General features: G+C 33.2%; 1 protein-coding gene across 2 annotated transcripts in view; it reads right to left on the reverse strand.

Moving 5' to 3' along the window:
* Positions 1-755: 755 nt before the first annotated feature.
* Ankle2 (ankyrin repeat and LEM domain-containing protein 2) overlaps positions 756-14,958 on the reverse strand; it is a 30,016-nt gene continuing 15,813 nt past the window's right edge. Inside the window, exons 7-11 of one of the 2 annotated variants that reach the window (XM_085960805.1) lie at positions 12,402-12,589; positions 9,926-11,043; positions 5,064-5,427; positions 4,794-4,925; positions 756-3,691 (exon numbers count right to left, since the gene is read on the reverse strand). In XM_085960805.1, the coding sequence (XP_085816931.1) occupies positions 3,301-3,691; positions 4,794-4,925; positions 5,064-5,427; positions 9,926-11,043; positions 12,402-12,589 (2,193 nt within the window). In that variant the 3' untranslated portion in view covers positions 756-3,300. The remainder of the gene's footprint in view (positions 3,692-4,793; positions 4,926-5,063; positions 5,428-9,925; positions 11,044-12,401; positions 12,590-14,958) is intronic. The other variant, XM_085960806.1, reaches the window with a different exon arrangement.

A 14,958-nucleotide genomic window follows, 5' to 3' on the forward strand; every position in this document is an offset into this window, starting at 1 on the left:
CACAACTCTATACTTTTAATGCTAAATATGAAAGGTTTAAAAAAACAAATAAAATTAAAAGACAAAATATTTTTACAACCATATTGAATTTTTAAACATGCATAATTACAGCCTATGAATTTTTAATGCCATATTAATATTTTCATTTGAATGTAAAAGGAATTTAACTCATTTTTTAAAGCCTGTATATATCAATTTTTTGAATTTTTTTATCACATAAAAATTTATTATAGAACACAATTTTTGGCATTTTTTTTTTAAATTTTGTAGATATAATAAAAGTAATTTATTCATACAGAAATTTCATTAATCAATGCATTTGCAGATGACAGTACATTTTTTTATCATCAGACAGTTAATCTTTTGTAAAACCTAGGTTGTAAACATATAAGTCTAAAAGGAACACCAAGGAATTTTAATCATATACAGTCATAGTTAAGATTATAACCAAAATCATATCCAAAGAAGGAAAATATATTATGTACGTACTGTTGCTTTATTGATTTAAATCATATTATTCTTCTATGATTGGTATGAATTATTTTAACTTATAAATAAAACGTACTGAAGTATTTCAGGAAATCTTTGGATAGACTTGACATGCCAAAAATAATCATTTCATTTAAATGCTTGAAATATAAAACACAAATACTTATATTTCATAATTTGCTTTTATTTATGTCTACATAATAATATATTGTATAAAATATAACTTCACAACTCTCTCAGTACAAATATAAATTTTATTTTTTTTTACACATTTTTTATTCAACATGTCAGTCTGTTACTTTTTCATAGAGCACTTTGACAATGTTCTAAGAATTACACACTTACTATAAATTTTAAGACATGACAAGAATTGAGATATTCAATACAATATTCAAGCTTACAGGTAAAACCACTATTGATATAATCAGTGACGTCCCGAGATAAAATGCCGCCCCATTTTTATACAGTATTTTTATCATCCTTTCATGAGTCCAATATCTAAGAATCTAAAAAATGTGTTGTATGGATACATTACTAACAAAATATCAGACTGTAATTATTCGCAAATCTGCACGTGTCGTTTCTAGTCACCGTGGACGTTGAAGGACAACGAAAGTAAACTAGATATTGCGAACCCAACAAAACCAGTGAGCTGAATTTTTTAATGGAAGGTGTTTTCGGTATTAGGTAGCTATTTCTATATATTCCAAATGATTCTCCTCGATTTGCCGCCCTTCGAGTAACTGCCGTCCCCAAGCGACGCTCAATCTGCCTACCCCCACGGGACGTCACTGGATATAATTAGCATAGACAAGGCAGACATTGTTAAAAGACAATAATATTATCTGTAGTAATCGCACATTATCAAATAAAAAGTCTTTTGAAATATTCACATATCATTTTGTACAGCATAATAATTATTGTAATGTAACATTGTTTTTCATACAGATAACTGTAATTAATGATTATCGTGCCTTTCCCTTATTGATAATTTCCCAATAACTGAACAATGGCCTCGTTTATGTCTTTTAAATCAATGAAAACTATAAAACAATGAAATTGTTTTTTTTTTGAATAATATGTAAATGCTTTTTAACTTATTGACCGCGGAGCATTTAATTACTATATAATTACCGCATTTAAATAACATGCTAATTTGAATGGCCAATTAATTAGTGTACAACAGGTGTGCCCTCCGCGTGGAAAGGATTAAAGTTTATATCGATGAAACAAAAATTAATACATACATTATACTAATAAATAAATCTAGCAATCTACAACCAACAGAAGCAAATAATTATACAGTAAAACCCCATTAATACGAACATGGTTAATTCAAAATTCACCAAAATTCATAAAATCTATTTCCACTAATTTGATGAATAAACCATAATTATTAAAGCGATACATCAGTGAAACGGCAAATAATTTTGAACCATAGGCGCAACGAAATTTTGGACTCGCTGCCATTCGGAGAGAGAACATCGAGCTGGAAACACGTTAATTTGTTTCGTGATGGCGACGGGCGTATTAATTCTTAAATCGTGTAAAGATGACTAAAAACGTTACCCATTTACTTTAAAAAGAAAACATGTCAATGAATATATTATTATTGTTACTAATAGAACAATAAACAGAACATTAAATGGACACATGTTGGATTTATATGACAAATTATATTTCGTTTGACATGCGTCATTTTCACCCGCGACCCGCAATCCGCGCATCGCCTAGCCACGATCTTTTTAGACCATGCCTCAACTGAGGTATAGCCTTAATAGTCACTATTGATAATATTTTGAAAAAAAACTGTATCGGAGACAATGATACAAACTTGTAACAAAAAAAAAAAATGCCATAGATTTTACATTTTCAGTCCTGTCGGTTTCGAATCAGTGGGGTTTTACTGTAATATGGTTTTACAAGTAAGCAAATATCATTCTGATGAAACCAACCAGTGACAAATGACAGTGACTAGTTCTAGTATAATATATTATATCAGGCATGTCCAACTTGGAGCAGACCCTGATCTACTATCCAGTGTCAAAACTGCCAGTGATCCACCACTCTCCACACTCTCCCATTGTCATTCTTCAACAAAAAAACATATTATAATTAGCTGAAGACACTGAGGCATTACAAATTAAACAACAGCAATTTGTCTTTCACTATCACAGAGAAATATTCAATTTCCCATTCGTCATGAAAATGATAAGTTTCAGTTTTCACTTGCGCATACATTGCACTTAGTGTTGAACTATTCTCTTATTGTGCAAAGAGTTTACCGCGCGACAGTAAGAAGAAACTGCGTCTCAGATTAAATCACGGGGATGCAGATCTTTTTCTCACTCCTGCGGCAGACCATGAGTGACCATGATGCAATACAAATCAAGCGCTGCGACGAGGTCAAGCAGGCTTGCTCATGGTTAATTTGAAAACGACTTTCACGTAAGCTAGTTAAGGAAATAAAAATAGGAATGGTTAATGCTACCCTTTGAAAATATAATATTACAACTTGAATGTATACACTTTTTACATTTTCACAACTCAATTCTTATTGGCATATTATGTTGCGATCTGCCAAAATCCATCCTGCGATCGACGTGTTGCACATGCCTAACATACAATATTACACTCGAAAACAGTACTGTCATTTAAGACAATTTGTTTCTATAAGGAGATATAATATGAATATCTGAACATAATAATATAATATGTGATATATTGCTCCCACTTATAAATACCACTTAAAAGTAGAACAAATCTAACAAACTTTTCAGCTGCACTTCTGCAAAAGAGTCTTTCGCACTTTTAAAACCCGAAACTGACGTTGGGTCTGAAATTCTTGTTGACAAAGGCGGACCGAGGCGAGTTGGGTCCCGTAACCCTCATCCACTTTGACATTTGCAGAGGGGGCGTTATATTTAATTTATTATTATCTTTGCGGTTGAACACACTAAGGTTATTGGATCTGGGGGTTAACATAGCAATAGGATTGAACACGGTGCCGATGATTTGACGGCTGGGAGAACTGGGAGCGAGGTCAGGCGCGGAATCCTCGCCGATGGTAGAGATCTTTCTCTGATTGATTCTTTTCGGTATGGGTGTGCTCGTGCTGGCGTTGGTAATGTGGCCGATTTTGAATGAGCAGGTTATCGCGGATTCCGTATCGTCTTCATTCTCCGAAAGAGCACTTGGCCAACTGGAAACAAATATGAGAAAATTACAATCATATTATATTCACCGCACTATGGATATAATATTATGTAGGATCAAGTGACATTAAAAAATAATGAGATATCAATGACAACTCCCAGTAAAACCACTAATTCTTTTACTGACTGATCGAAATATAAAGAGCCACTGATATTGACACTTAATGTGGGTGTTTATGTTATCTTTTAAGTAAGTTCTCAGTTTGCAAAGCTTGTAGAAAGTCGTTATGGCCAACAGGTTCAGCTGAGGGTTGGATCAACCGATGGTGACATGTGAATCAGATGAAGCAGATTTATTATTTATATTTCAAGAAAATGCAAGAGTAGCAAGCGACAGAGATTCTTGGAGGCATGGTCGAAGTAGAAGAAGTATCTAATATAATAATTTAAGGGACCATTATACCAATATTATCACATCTTCATTATGACAAAATGAAATAAATATTACTGTACTTCTTTGTATTATAAATTAATATAAACAGTTATCAAGAGATATTCTGCCTTGAAAATTATGTTTCATTTCGTTTCAGTTCGATTAAGTACAGCAGAACCCTAATTTTGCATGCCCGGAATCCATGTTTTCCCTCTATTTATGTGTAGTTTCTGCAGTGCCGTTTCATTTTAGTTAATTTTTAACACCCATGTATATACTTACCCACTTATATTTTATTTCCCACAATTTAAGTCTGAAATATTTAAAATTCAATTGAAATGATCAAGATTCAATTTATTTTAACACATTCAATTAAATGCATGGCAATCATTGAAATGAATATCGAGGTGTCGAATCAGGTGTCCGTTTAAATTTAGCAACGTCCCTCTTATTTTAGCCAATTAGGGGTAAATACAGTATTATGTATTTATCATTCAGGATTTTGGCTCGAATGCTACGGTCGGTTGTAACTGATATTTTGTCTCGCATTGATGACGTACAAGACGAAACTTTCACATCAATATATAATATTGAAAGAGTTTTATATAAACAACCAATTTATATATTTTCTTGTCAGTCACTTAAAAATATAAAATCGGAGTTTTACTGTATGTAAACTAATATTTTGTAAATAAAAGTATGTACATAAAACCTACCTATTCCGCTCTTCATCAGAATATAATCCAACCATATGTCTCCAGCGATAAACGTAAGGATATCTCGCAAATTCAATGTCACAACGACTGATGGCGTCATAAACTGCATTGTCCAACTTTGTCGGATTATCACTATAAAAATAAAACAATTGAATTATTAAAAATCATGGCTGTTGCTTGAAAATATATTTACATGATTATAACGTATGACGATTATATTTCGATTTCAAACCAATTTTGTAGATGATCTAAAAATAGAGACATGGGTACCCTTTTATAAAAACATCAGTTCCTTCGAAATTAGTATCGGCATCCTCATAATCGGATTCTCCAGAGCTCTCCGACTTGGGAGTGAGACTTGGGCTGCCGAAAGGAGTGCAGAACTTGGTATCGTCGTCAGAATCCGACTCGCTTTCATCATCAGTAGACGAAACATTCTCTTCATCTTTAAATTTGCATTTGTTATTTGGTTTACAATCAACGGGTTTCGAATTTGGTTTTTCGTTGAGGAACACACTTGCGCGAGTGTTGGGGCTGTGTGATAGGACGTCGCCATTCGATTGCAGGTTATGGTTCTTATCACTCTTTGGACTCGTCCCCAGTACATTAGGACTGTCGTCTTTGGAGTCACCATCTGGAAACAAACATTTCATTCAGCTACACTAAAATGCAAGAATATGCAACAGTTCGTGTACCAAACATCTAGTGGATAAAACAAAATATTATCCAAATGCACAAATTTAAGCAATGTTACTTACAGTAAAACCTCGTTAATACGAATTCCATGGGACCGAAAATCGAAAAAAAAATCGATTTACGAATTATGAAATGTATGGGGGGAAAATATAAAAATTCTGAATTTTTCATTAATTTTGTTTCCGATCATAGATGTGCCTACCGAATTGGGTCATAAAATGTCAAATTATTTTGATTACCTTCTTAAAATAAGAAATTTTTGATTTTTTTAAGAAAAGTCTGTCACAATTTTCAATAACTACTGGCTCATGAAATAGTGTACTTTATTACGATTTATTGAATATTTTTGTATGCCAGGGACTCTGAAATCATTTTGAATTACGAAATTCGAATTAAAGGTATGGTTTTATATGAAGATAATGTTCAAGGGACTTTTTTTTCGGGAAAATTTCGAATTACGGCGAATTTTACTGTACTAGGTTTCAAATAATCATTTTTGGTGTACCTACTAAATCTAAACGAAACGTGTCTTTTTTATTATCACTTTCGTGACGGGACAACTATTAATTTTATGAATTCGCTCGAGTGCAAGCATAGTTTTTTTAAGAATTATCTTTTAAATTTTCCCATAAATCCTTCAAATAATGTCTCCGCGATTTAATTTCTAAATGAAACAAAATAACTTCTTATATACACAATTAAATATTATTACGATAAAGTTAGTATATAAAACATACAATTACCGCTTTTATTTCTTCAATATTTCAATGCAAGCTTTTGATATTTCATTTGACAAGGCTTTTAAAAAAACCTCGGAGCTGATAACCAAACAGAAATTCGAAAAATATTTTGCAGTTATTCAAAAAGATTCATATTTTGTTCTATTTATAGTAAAATGTGTCTCGAATCCCGAGATTTTTTTACATTTCAATAAAGTTACCTGTACATATTTACCTACTATATTGTAGTAATATTGATTCACTTAGAAATATGTAAGTATGCGGAGACATTATAATTGCAAAGATTTTTCATTCTGTTCAGTTTTACAATGGCTGCAAAATGCACAATGGAATAAAACATACAATAACATTCAGATTTATAGATTTTTGATAAATATCTTAATGGATGGCAGAAGAGTAATTAATTATATAGTGTAAAAATTAGACACATATTTCGATTAGCTAACCATTAACCCTCCTCCCGCTAACGGCATCTAGAAATGCCCATGATAGTTAAACCGTTCACCGCTAAGGGCATCCAGAAGTGCCCATAAGTTTCTACCTCCGTATTTTCGTAATTCGGCGAGTAATACAGTCGAAATTTGTTTGAAAAACTAGCTGGGTTATTCCTTTACTGACATCTGTGACTTTTTTTCAATAAGACTTCTTAGATAATTCGAAATTAAGCAAAGACACATACCCTGTCGATATTGGAGTAAAACAGATTTCCAATGATTGGTTTCAAAATTTACCGCTAGTTGCTTTGCGCAATTTGCGCCGGCGCGAATTGATGTTAATGATCTCATACATGAAATCGGCTAGTGCGGTGATAATTTTCAACAGTCGATTGCTTTCGTGTTGTGATTGATACATTTCAAAGTTTTTTACGGTTTTCTATAAAATTATTATTGATGCGCCATTCTGTTAATAATTAATTATGTGCGTTAATTCTTTAAATGAAAAGTGATTTTATGAATTAAATCAGTGGTTGTAAAGTGAAAACGAAATTATTAACACATAAATAATTTAAAATTCCTATAATAAATCTTTTGTACTGTATGGAAATACATACGAAAAATTGAGAATAAGTAAATAATAATCTGTAAAATATTTAAATTTAAATTAAAAAATGTAGAATAGATTTTCAAAATTCACGGCCACTCATTTTTATTTCAAGGAAAGTGATGATTAAAATTCTTCTCATTTTAGTCGAATAAAGAACTAAGATTAAAATTTAATATTATTGTGTAGTGAATTAAAACTTTAAATTTCCTCAAAACTGTTAAGTTATAATAGCATATTTAGTGTTTAAATAAAAATGTCTATCCCTGATGTTGAATGTTTGGATTCGGACTATGAGATGGAAAGTGATAATGAAGAAGCTGCGCTAGTAGAACATCCCGACGATGTTGACGAGCCTTCTAATATAGGCAGTGATGAAGGAGTGGCTGAACCGTCTACCAGTGCAGCACCAGACAGTTTACTCCAATCGTGGACTGCGGGTCCCTTCGTGCCGATCACATACGATTTTGATAGTTTCAACTCAGGCGTTAACCCTAGTGTACAGCTCAATGAAAATTCCACAGAAATGGAATTTTTTCGTCATTTTCTTAACAAAACAATAATGAATACCATAGTTAACCATACAAATAATTACCACAACCATATGCTCAACACACAAGCCCACACTCCGAATGCAAGGATCCATGCCTGGTATGATACATGCCCAGAAGAGATGTATGTTTTTTATGCTGTATCAATGTTGATGACAAGAAATCGCCATCTCACAATTGAAGAACATTGGAGTGCTGATCCATTATTAAATTCTAAAATATTTGGCCAAACTATGATAAGAGATCGGTATGAGTTGATTCTACAAATGCTACATTACTCTGATACCCAAATCCCTACTGGAGATCGTCTTTATAAAGTGCGCTCACTTCTTGACCACTGCAGAAAAATATTCAAAGAAACAATGCTACCAAACGAAAATCTCTGCATCGACGAAAGTATCATTGTTTTTAAAGGGAGATTAATATTCAAACAATTTATACCGTCAAAAAGACATAGGTTTGGAATCAAATTATTTGTGATTTGTGATGTGGAAACCGGTTATATTTTAGACTTTATTATTTATTGTGGTGTAGAAACCGAAATAAGTGATAGTGAACTTTTGGGAATATCTGGGGCTGTTGTCACCACTTTGATGAAGGATTATTTTGGTAAAGGGCATAAACTATTTTGTGATAATTGGTACAGCAGCCCAGAATTATTTCAGTTTCTACATAAAAAAAAGACAAATGCTTGCGGCACGGTACGTAAAACACGAAAGTCAATGCCAAAATTTGATAAACTGAAGAAAGGACAAGTAAAATCTCTTAACCGTGGCCCATTGCTCGTGTTAAAATGGCATGATAGGCGGGAAGTGCATATGATCAGTACCATGCACGATGACTCCATGGTACCGACAGATAAAATTAATAGGGCCACAGGACAACCCATTATAAAACCACAATGCGTTGTGGATTATAATAAAAATATGGGCACGGTAGACAAAGCTGACATGATGTTGAGCAGCCTCTCGTGTATGCGAAAGAGTCTTAAGTGGTATAAAAAGGTTGGATTCCACATCATAGATTTATTTTTATTAAATAGTAGCATACTTTACAAAGTTATCACCGGTAAAAAAATTAGTTTAGCTGAATTTCAATTAAACGTAATCCGGCAATTAATCGAAACATATGGCAGTGCCTCAAGACCATCGACATCACAAACTACTCGTGTAGTTAATAACCCAAAAAGAATTTTAAAAACAGAACTCCTAAGACATTTACCCCGTAAAATTCCTCCAACAGTAAATAAAACAAAACCATATCGAAGATGTCGTGTGTGTATTGCTTCAACTACTAAAGATAAAAAAAGAAAAATGACGAACATTATGTGTGAAGCATGTGATGTCGCTTTATGCTCTGTGCCCTGTTTTTATGACTACCATGACAAAATCAATTTTTGAAATATAGTTAAGCCATAAACATTAATTAGGTGTGACTGAAATATGAGACCAAGTTGTAAGGAAATAATATAACAATAACGATTGTGTGCGTTCTGTGTTGGTGTTAAAAAACGTGTGAACATTAATCATCGGCGCAAGTGTCTACCACTTATCCGGTATCATAGAGGCCACTTCACTCTGCGGTATGTACTCCAAGCGTGCTTTATTATGTATGACAGAATTTCTTAAAGCTCTGTTGCTTAATTTACGATCTTTTTGTTTATTTTCACATGCTGTAAAATTAAAAGGAATGTTTTATTATAGCTAGAGCCACTCAGTGGATTTTTAGGTACATTTTTAATGACGTTTCGGTATGATTTATGAATCGTAAAAATCGCAGCGCGCCCGAACAAGTACATGAGCGAAATTATGTCGCGATAAAAAGGTTAAATAATTATTTTTCAATACAACATATCTCATAATATTATGTATATTATACAAATTGATATAATTTTTTTTTTGAAAATTTCTATATAATATAAGTGATTTTCGTTAATTCAAAATCAAATTCTCAGGGTCCCTCAGATTTAGAATTATCGAGGTTGGACTGTTGTAGTAAATTATAAGAACATCACTAAAAAAACTAGTCTTTTCTAGAAATTTGTCTCAGCACCAAAATAACAATAAAAAACTAAGATTAATATGGATTTAATGAATAAACTTACCGCTGTCGAAGCGCAATCTTCTCGACACAAACTCCGCCATTGATTTAGGACTGGAAGACAATCCATCTCCGCGGTATTTATTTTTCATTTGACTCCGTCTCGTCGAGCTATTCTTAAAATTCTTAAAATACTCCTCAGTCTGCCAGGGACAATAGCACTTGTGCAATGAAGACCAGACATCGATGCACTCCTCTTCGGTGGCCAGAGTCTTAATGGGGACATTGATTTCTTCCTTGGATAACCACTGTAGGATACTGTCGGCCAGACATTTCATTTGAGCGTTAACATCCTTAGATTTCTTGCTCTTAATCTCTTTATGATCTTTTGTATTATTTCTAAACGAAGGGACAAAATCTTCTTCATCGGAAGAATACAATTCTGTCACTTTCTCATTCCGCAAAGATATTTCTTTCAAAGACGCTTTAATCGAGTCCAAATCGTCGTTGTCATTGAAAGCCATATCGAACTTCAATCGTTGCGCGATGACTTGAGCCACCCGGGAATGTATCAGAGGGAAGTCGACGGTGTGAAACCTTGGATCGTCCATGTAACTGGCGACGGTTTGCTGTAAGTGCTTCGCCTCCGACTTCAAACATTCGGTGACCATTACGGTCTCAGTCGTCAAGGAATGAGCTAATCCGAGGCCAATTCGTTTGGCAAACACCAGACAAGACTTTTCGATGCAGAGATAAGGGCTGAGCCCGGGGTTTATGAATGAATTCATAATTGCTTCATCGTCAGCAATGAATTGATTGTTTCTGGAGTCTGAAATTCGACGTAATCGTGCACAATTTGATTTATATCTACTTCCATTGTCACTGAGGTTACACGACTGTAAAGCTTGACACAGGTCGGTGACTGGGCTCACTCCATTCTCCAATTCTTTTTTTGGACTTGTACTTATCTCATCCTGAGTCACGTCTTTGGGTGTCTTAGGTGTTGCCACAAAACTGTCAGGAAAATTAACCGAATTGGTGGAGTTATTCCACTGGGCGATGTATTTGTTTTTCAAGTAGTCTTCTAAGAAGCCGAGACCTTCAGTTGATGAGAGGTTGGTGAAGGTGTCGAGAAAAGCCCAGTGCTCGCTCCAGGGTACCTCAAGCTGCTGTGCAAGGTCTCTGAAATTAGATTTATGTCTTATAATAAATCAAAAAATTTATACAACGGTCTACGGATAGACATATTTACTCTAATAAGCAATAGGTAAATTAAAGAGAGTTTGTACTATAATTAGATTAGCTTTTAGTATTATATAAACCACTGATACTACTTCCGCAATTTCATGTTTCAACGGATTTAGATGATTTCTGATAATTTTTTGAAAATTTCTGTGATTGGGTGCAGTTCATCGTTTACTTTATTATGGTCTCGTTATTAAGTCTTAGTTTCCGAACAATAAAAAAATGCACCGAGTTTAATTATTTTTCCTGACGTTGTGTGAATGTTGGTTCAGTGATAACCGAGAAGAACTGACTCACTAGTCACTAGTAAAAATGCACCGAATTTAATAATTTTTGCTGACGTTGTATGAATGTTGTTTCAGCAATAACCGAGAGGAAGTAACTCACTATAAGTCGACCGGCATTAGAAGACCTACGAGATGAAGCGGGGTGAGAGGAAAGACTTGCGAAAGGTGGGGGTAATGGTGGGTCCACTATGTCCAGCGACACATTTCATTCAGTAAACAGTTAATGCGAACATCTCCAGTATTTTAACAACATCTCTTACAAAATGACTGACTACCCGGACCTGCCAGGCAGATTATTTTATAATGTTGCAAAATTTTGCGATGAAGAAAAAGAGCATAAACAAACCATTATCCCTTTGCAAAATTCAATTCTTAGACAGGCCATGATGACAATTATGATTTTGTTATGTATGTTAATGTTGCCGTAAGTAGATAAAATATACTAAATAATTAATAAATAAACTAAACAATATATAATTCATGTTTCGTGTCAATAACAAAGATCGCCATACCAATTAAATAAACAATACAGGCTGCTCCTCGCTGCCTATTAAATCCCTAGAGAAATATCAGTCCTCAAGTTTAAGAATTAAAAAATATATTATACGTTCTATACCTACACGCGATTCGTTATATTTTCATGTATTATAATTTAATTATTACACAAATAGAGTGCTATAAAATTATTATTATTAGAAGCAAAGATTAATTATTTAACAAGGCAAAATATGAATTGAACCTGGCAACATTTTTCTTTCCTCACGCCCCGCTTCATCTCGTAGGTCTTCTAGTCACGCGTTAAAAAAAATATGTTAAGTGTATCGGACATTGGCTTCGGGAGCTGTTTGTATACATTATCACGGAAATCGAATTATTTATTTTTATTGTGTTATTGTGTTTTTAGTTGTTGTTTTTGTTAGTGTATTTTTTTTCTAACTTGAATTGGGGGCCCTGAAATTTTTACAGCTCAGGGCCTCCACTTGACTTGATCCTTATGCTTTTATTTACCTGCCCGCTTTCTCCAAGCCCTTCTCTATGTCCTGAAGTCTGAATCTAGGCTTTGCCAAGTTGCAACAATTTCCCGACCGAGGGGGAGTTTTCCATTTCTGTTTGAAGGTGATGGCATCCGCTTTATCCATTGGTCCTGCAAATGCTCTGATTTCGACACGAGGACTTATCGGGTTGTTGTTAAATGACTGAAATTGATATACATATATAATCAACATAAGGTACACTTTCTAATTGCGTAATCTAAGTGCCCAGATCAATTTAATCTCTTAATAGTAAATAAAAATACTCCCGATTACATGATAATATTATTAGATTTCTAAACTAAAATATGGATAAGTTATCAATATAGTAAACGGGCTCTGCATGTTCTCAATCTGAATTTATGCAAATATTTAACACATTATATCGTATAATTCTATTATAAATAATATATACATACATGCAAGTCCCACAATTTTACAATCACTGAAAATATCACCTACAATAAACATGCAAGCATGTCTAACCACAGCGAAGAAAAATCTAATTTCATTGGTTTGGACTAATAAAGAGAGAACCTATAAAACTCTTTATATTTACAACAAAGTGGTTTTAGTATGGTTCAATTGAAAAGTTCATATTCTCTTTGGTGGCAGCACTGAATACATTTAAAAAAAAAATAGTGGCCTGGTGTGAGGTTGTTCATCTAAATACATAACAATAGTTTAAAAGCGTAAAACTTCTTTTAGGTTTGTAACATTGCTGAAATGCATTTTTTCTCAATGCAACTTTGGCACATTTATTAATCTCAATGTTCTACGATTCATGATGAATCGTGGCTAATTATTAGGTCTTAGTATCGATCTTTAACTTTACAAACCACACACTGCCGAGCAGGAAGCACAGTAGGAAAATTCTACGGAGAAATTATTTCCAATTGCTCCGTACACACAAACGGTGGGGTGGAGATGCGCCTATGTGGGATAAAGGAGAACTATATTATCAGATTTACTTCCATCTGTAAAGTGTCCATGTCTGTAGAAGGTTTTCTTCAACATGTTTTGGTCGTCACGGTAAAATGAAGCGTCTAGTTACAAAAAGCGATAAAACCACATTTTGACGAAATCGAGAAAAAATACGTTCGTATTGTATGCGTAATTTTACACCATGTGTAAAAATTTTATGTTTCCAAACCCGATATAAACCTACAAAAAAAAATATTTAAATTCTTAATTTGGTACAAAAAGCGATATAATCATACATCGGAATATTTTAAATCTGGTTAATTCCGCGCGCATTTCTGTCGACCAATCAGCGAGCGGTGAATATTTAAAATGGTGTCAGAACTAAATCTCAAGTTTTATGCTCAAGGTGACAGTTATTCGTTGTATTCATCTTGTTTTATCGCTATAAATAATGAGTGACTTACTCCGAAATATAAAAAAAGACCACTAATGAAGTGTCTAAAAAGCGAATACAAAACAAAGATTCGTGGAAAAAAGAACAGGAGCGCCGTATAAAGTAAGTAAATTTTGTACTACATGCCATGTATAGCGTAACCGCTAAATATATATTTTTTGATTTTTAATTAGTATTTTTTGCGTAATATTTTTGTGTATACGGAGTGTTATGCCAGTAAATGTTTGTTTTTAATTTTTTTTATGTGACAATATATTAGATCTTAATTGATTATAGTTTATGCATTTTCTTACGTTGAGCGTTTCCTATGAAAATATTAAGCATATCAAAACAATTTGTTGAAATGAAATTCCAGTGGATTCCAAATGCGGCTGGTGTATATTATATTCTTTATACTCACTTTATAAAAATTATGCTTAAAATTAAACTGTTCCCATACATATATTATACTAAATAAATTGCTTTCCATTTTTTTAGGTACACCCCCACTATTTTGCCTGGTCTCCCACCGTGCCGACACAATGCTACGGGCTTTAAATATGGTACCGTAACTATAGACGATTATTGTGTGTAATTTAAATTTGTTGGCATTTATGTATTTCATCTAAATATGTCATTCTTTGTATGTCATCTATGTAAAATAAATATTATTTTAATCGTTATTTAATTTCATTATCTATTAATACCCTATAAAATTTTGGTAATTTTTACCCTTTATATTCTATGCCCATCATTTCCTGGATTAAGACTTCAGGGAAATTCTTAATCACGCTCAATTCCGAAAAAAAATATAACATACATTTCACCCAGAATAATCTACAATAAAATGTTCTGTTCTACATTATTTTACTTTTTATTATCTAAGCTTTTGTTTATTCTCAGTTCTAATTTATAATACTTACATGTAAATCTTTAAAAACATTTGTGTTACCATGCTGATATTCTTTTTAATTTATAGAAAAAAATAACATAAGTATTAGTAAAAACTGTTTCCTAACCATGCTGTAGCTTCATGTCAGCGCGTGCCGAATGAGAGGTGAGTTTGCGCCAATCCATAAAGTTGGCTACAAATCGCGATATATACAATCCTATTTTGCTAATATTTATTTGATTTTAGAGTTTATCAGCACTTAAACATTGCTATTTTGTTCTAATT

Source organism: Rhyacophila brunnea, unplaced genomic scaffold, assembly GCF_057557595.1.
Source record: "Rhyacophila brunnea isolate RB1 unplaced genomic scaffold, BYU_Rbru_1.0 scaffold_12, whole genome shotgun sequence".
NCBI classification, from domain to species: Eukaryota; Metazoa; Arthropoda; class Insecta; order Trichoptera; family Rhyacophilidae; genus Rhyacophila; species Rhyacophila brunnea.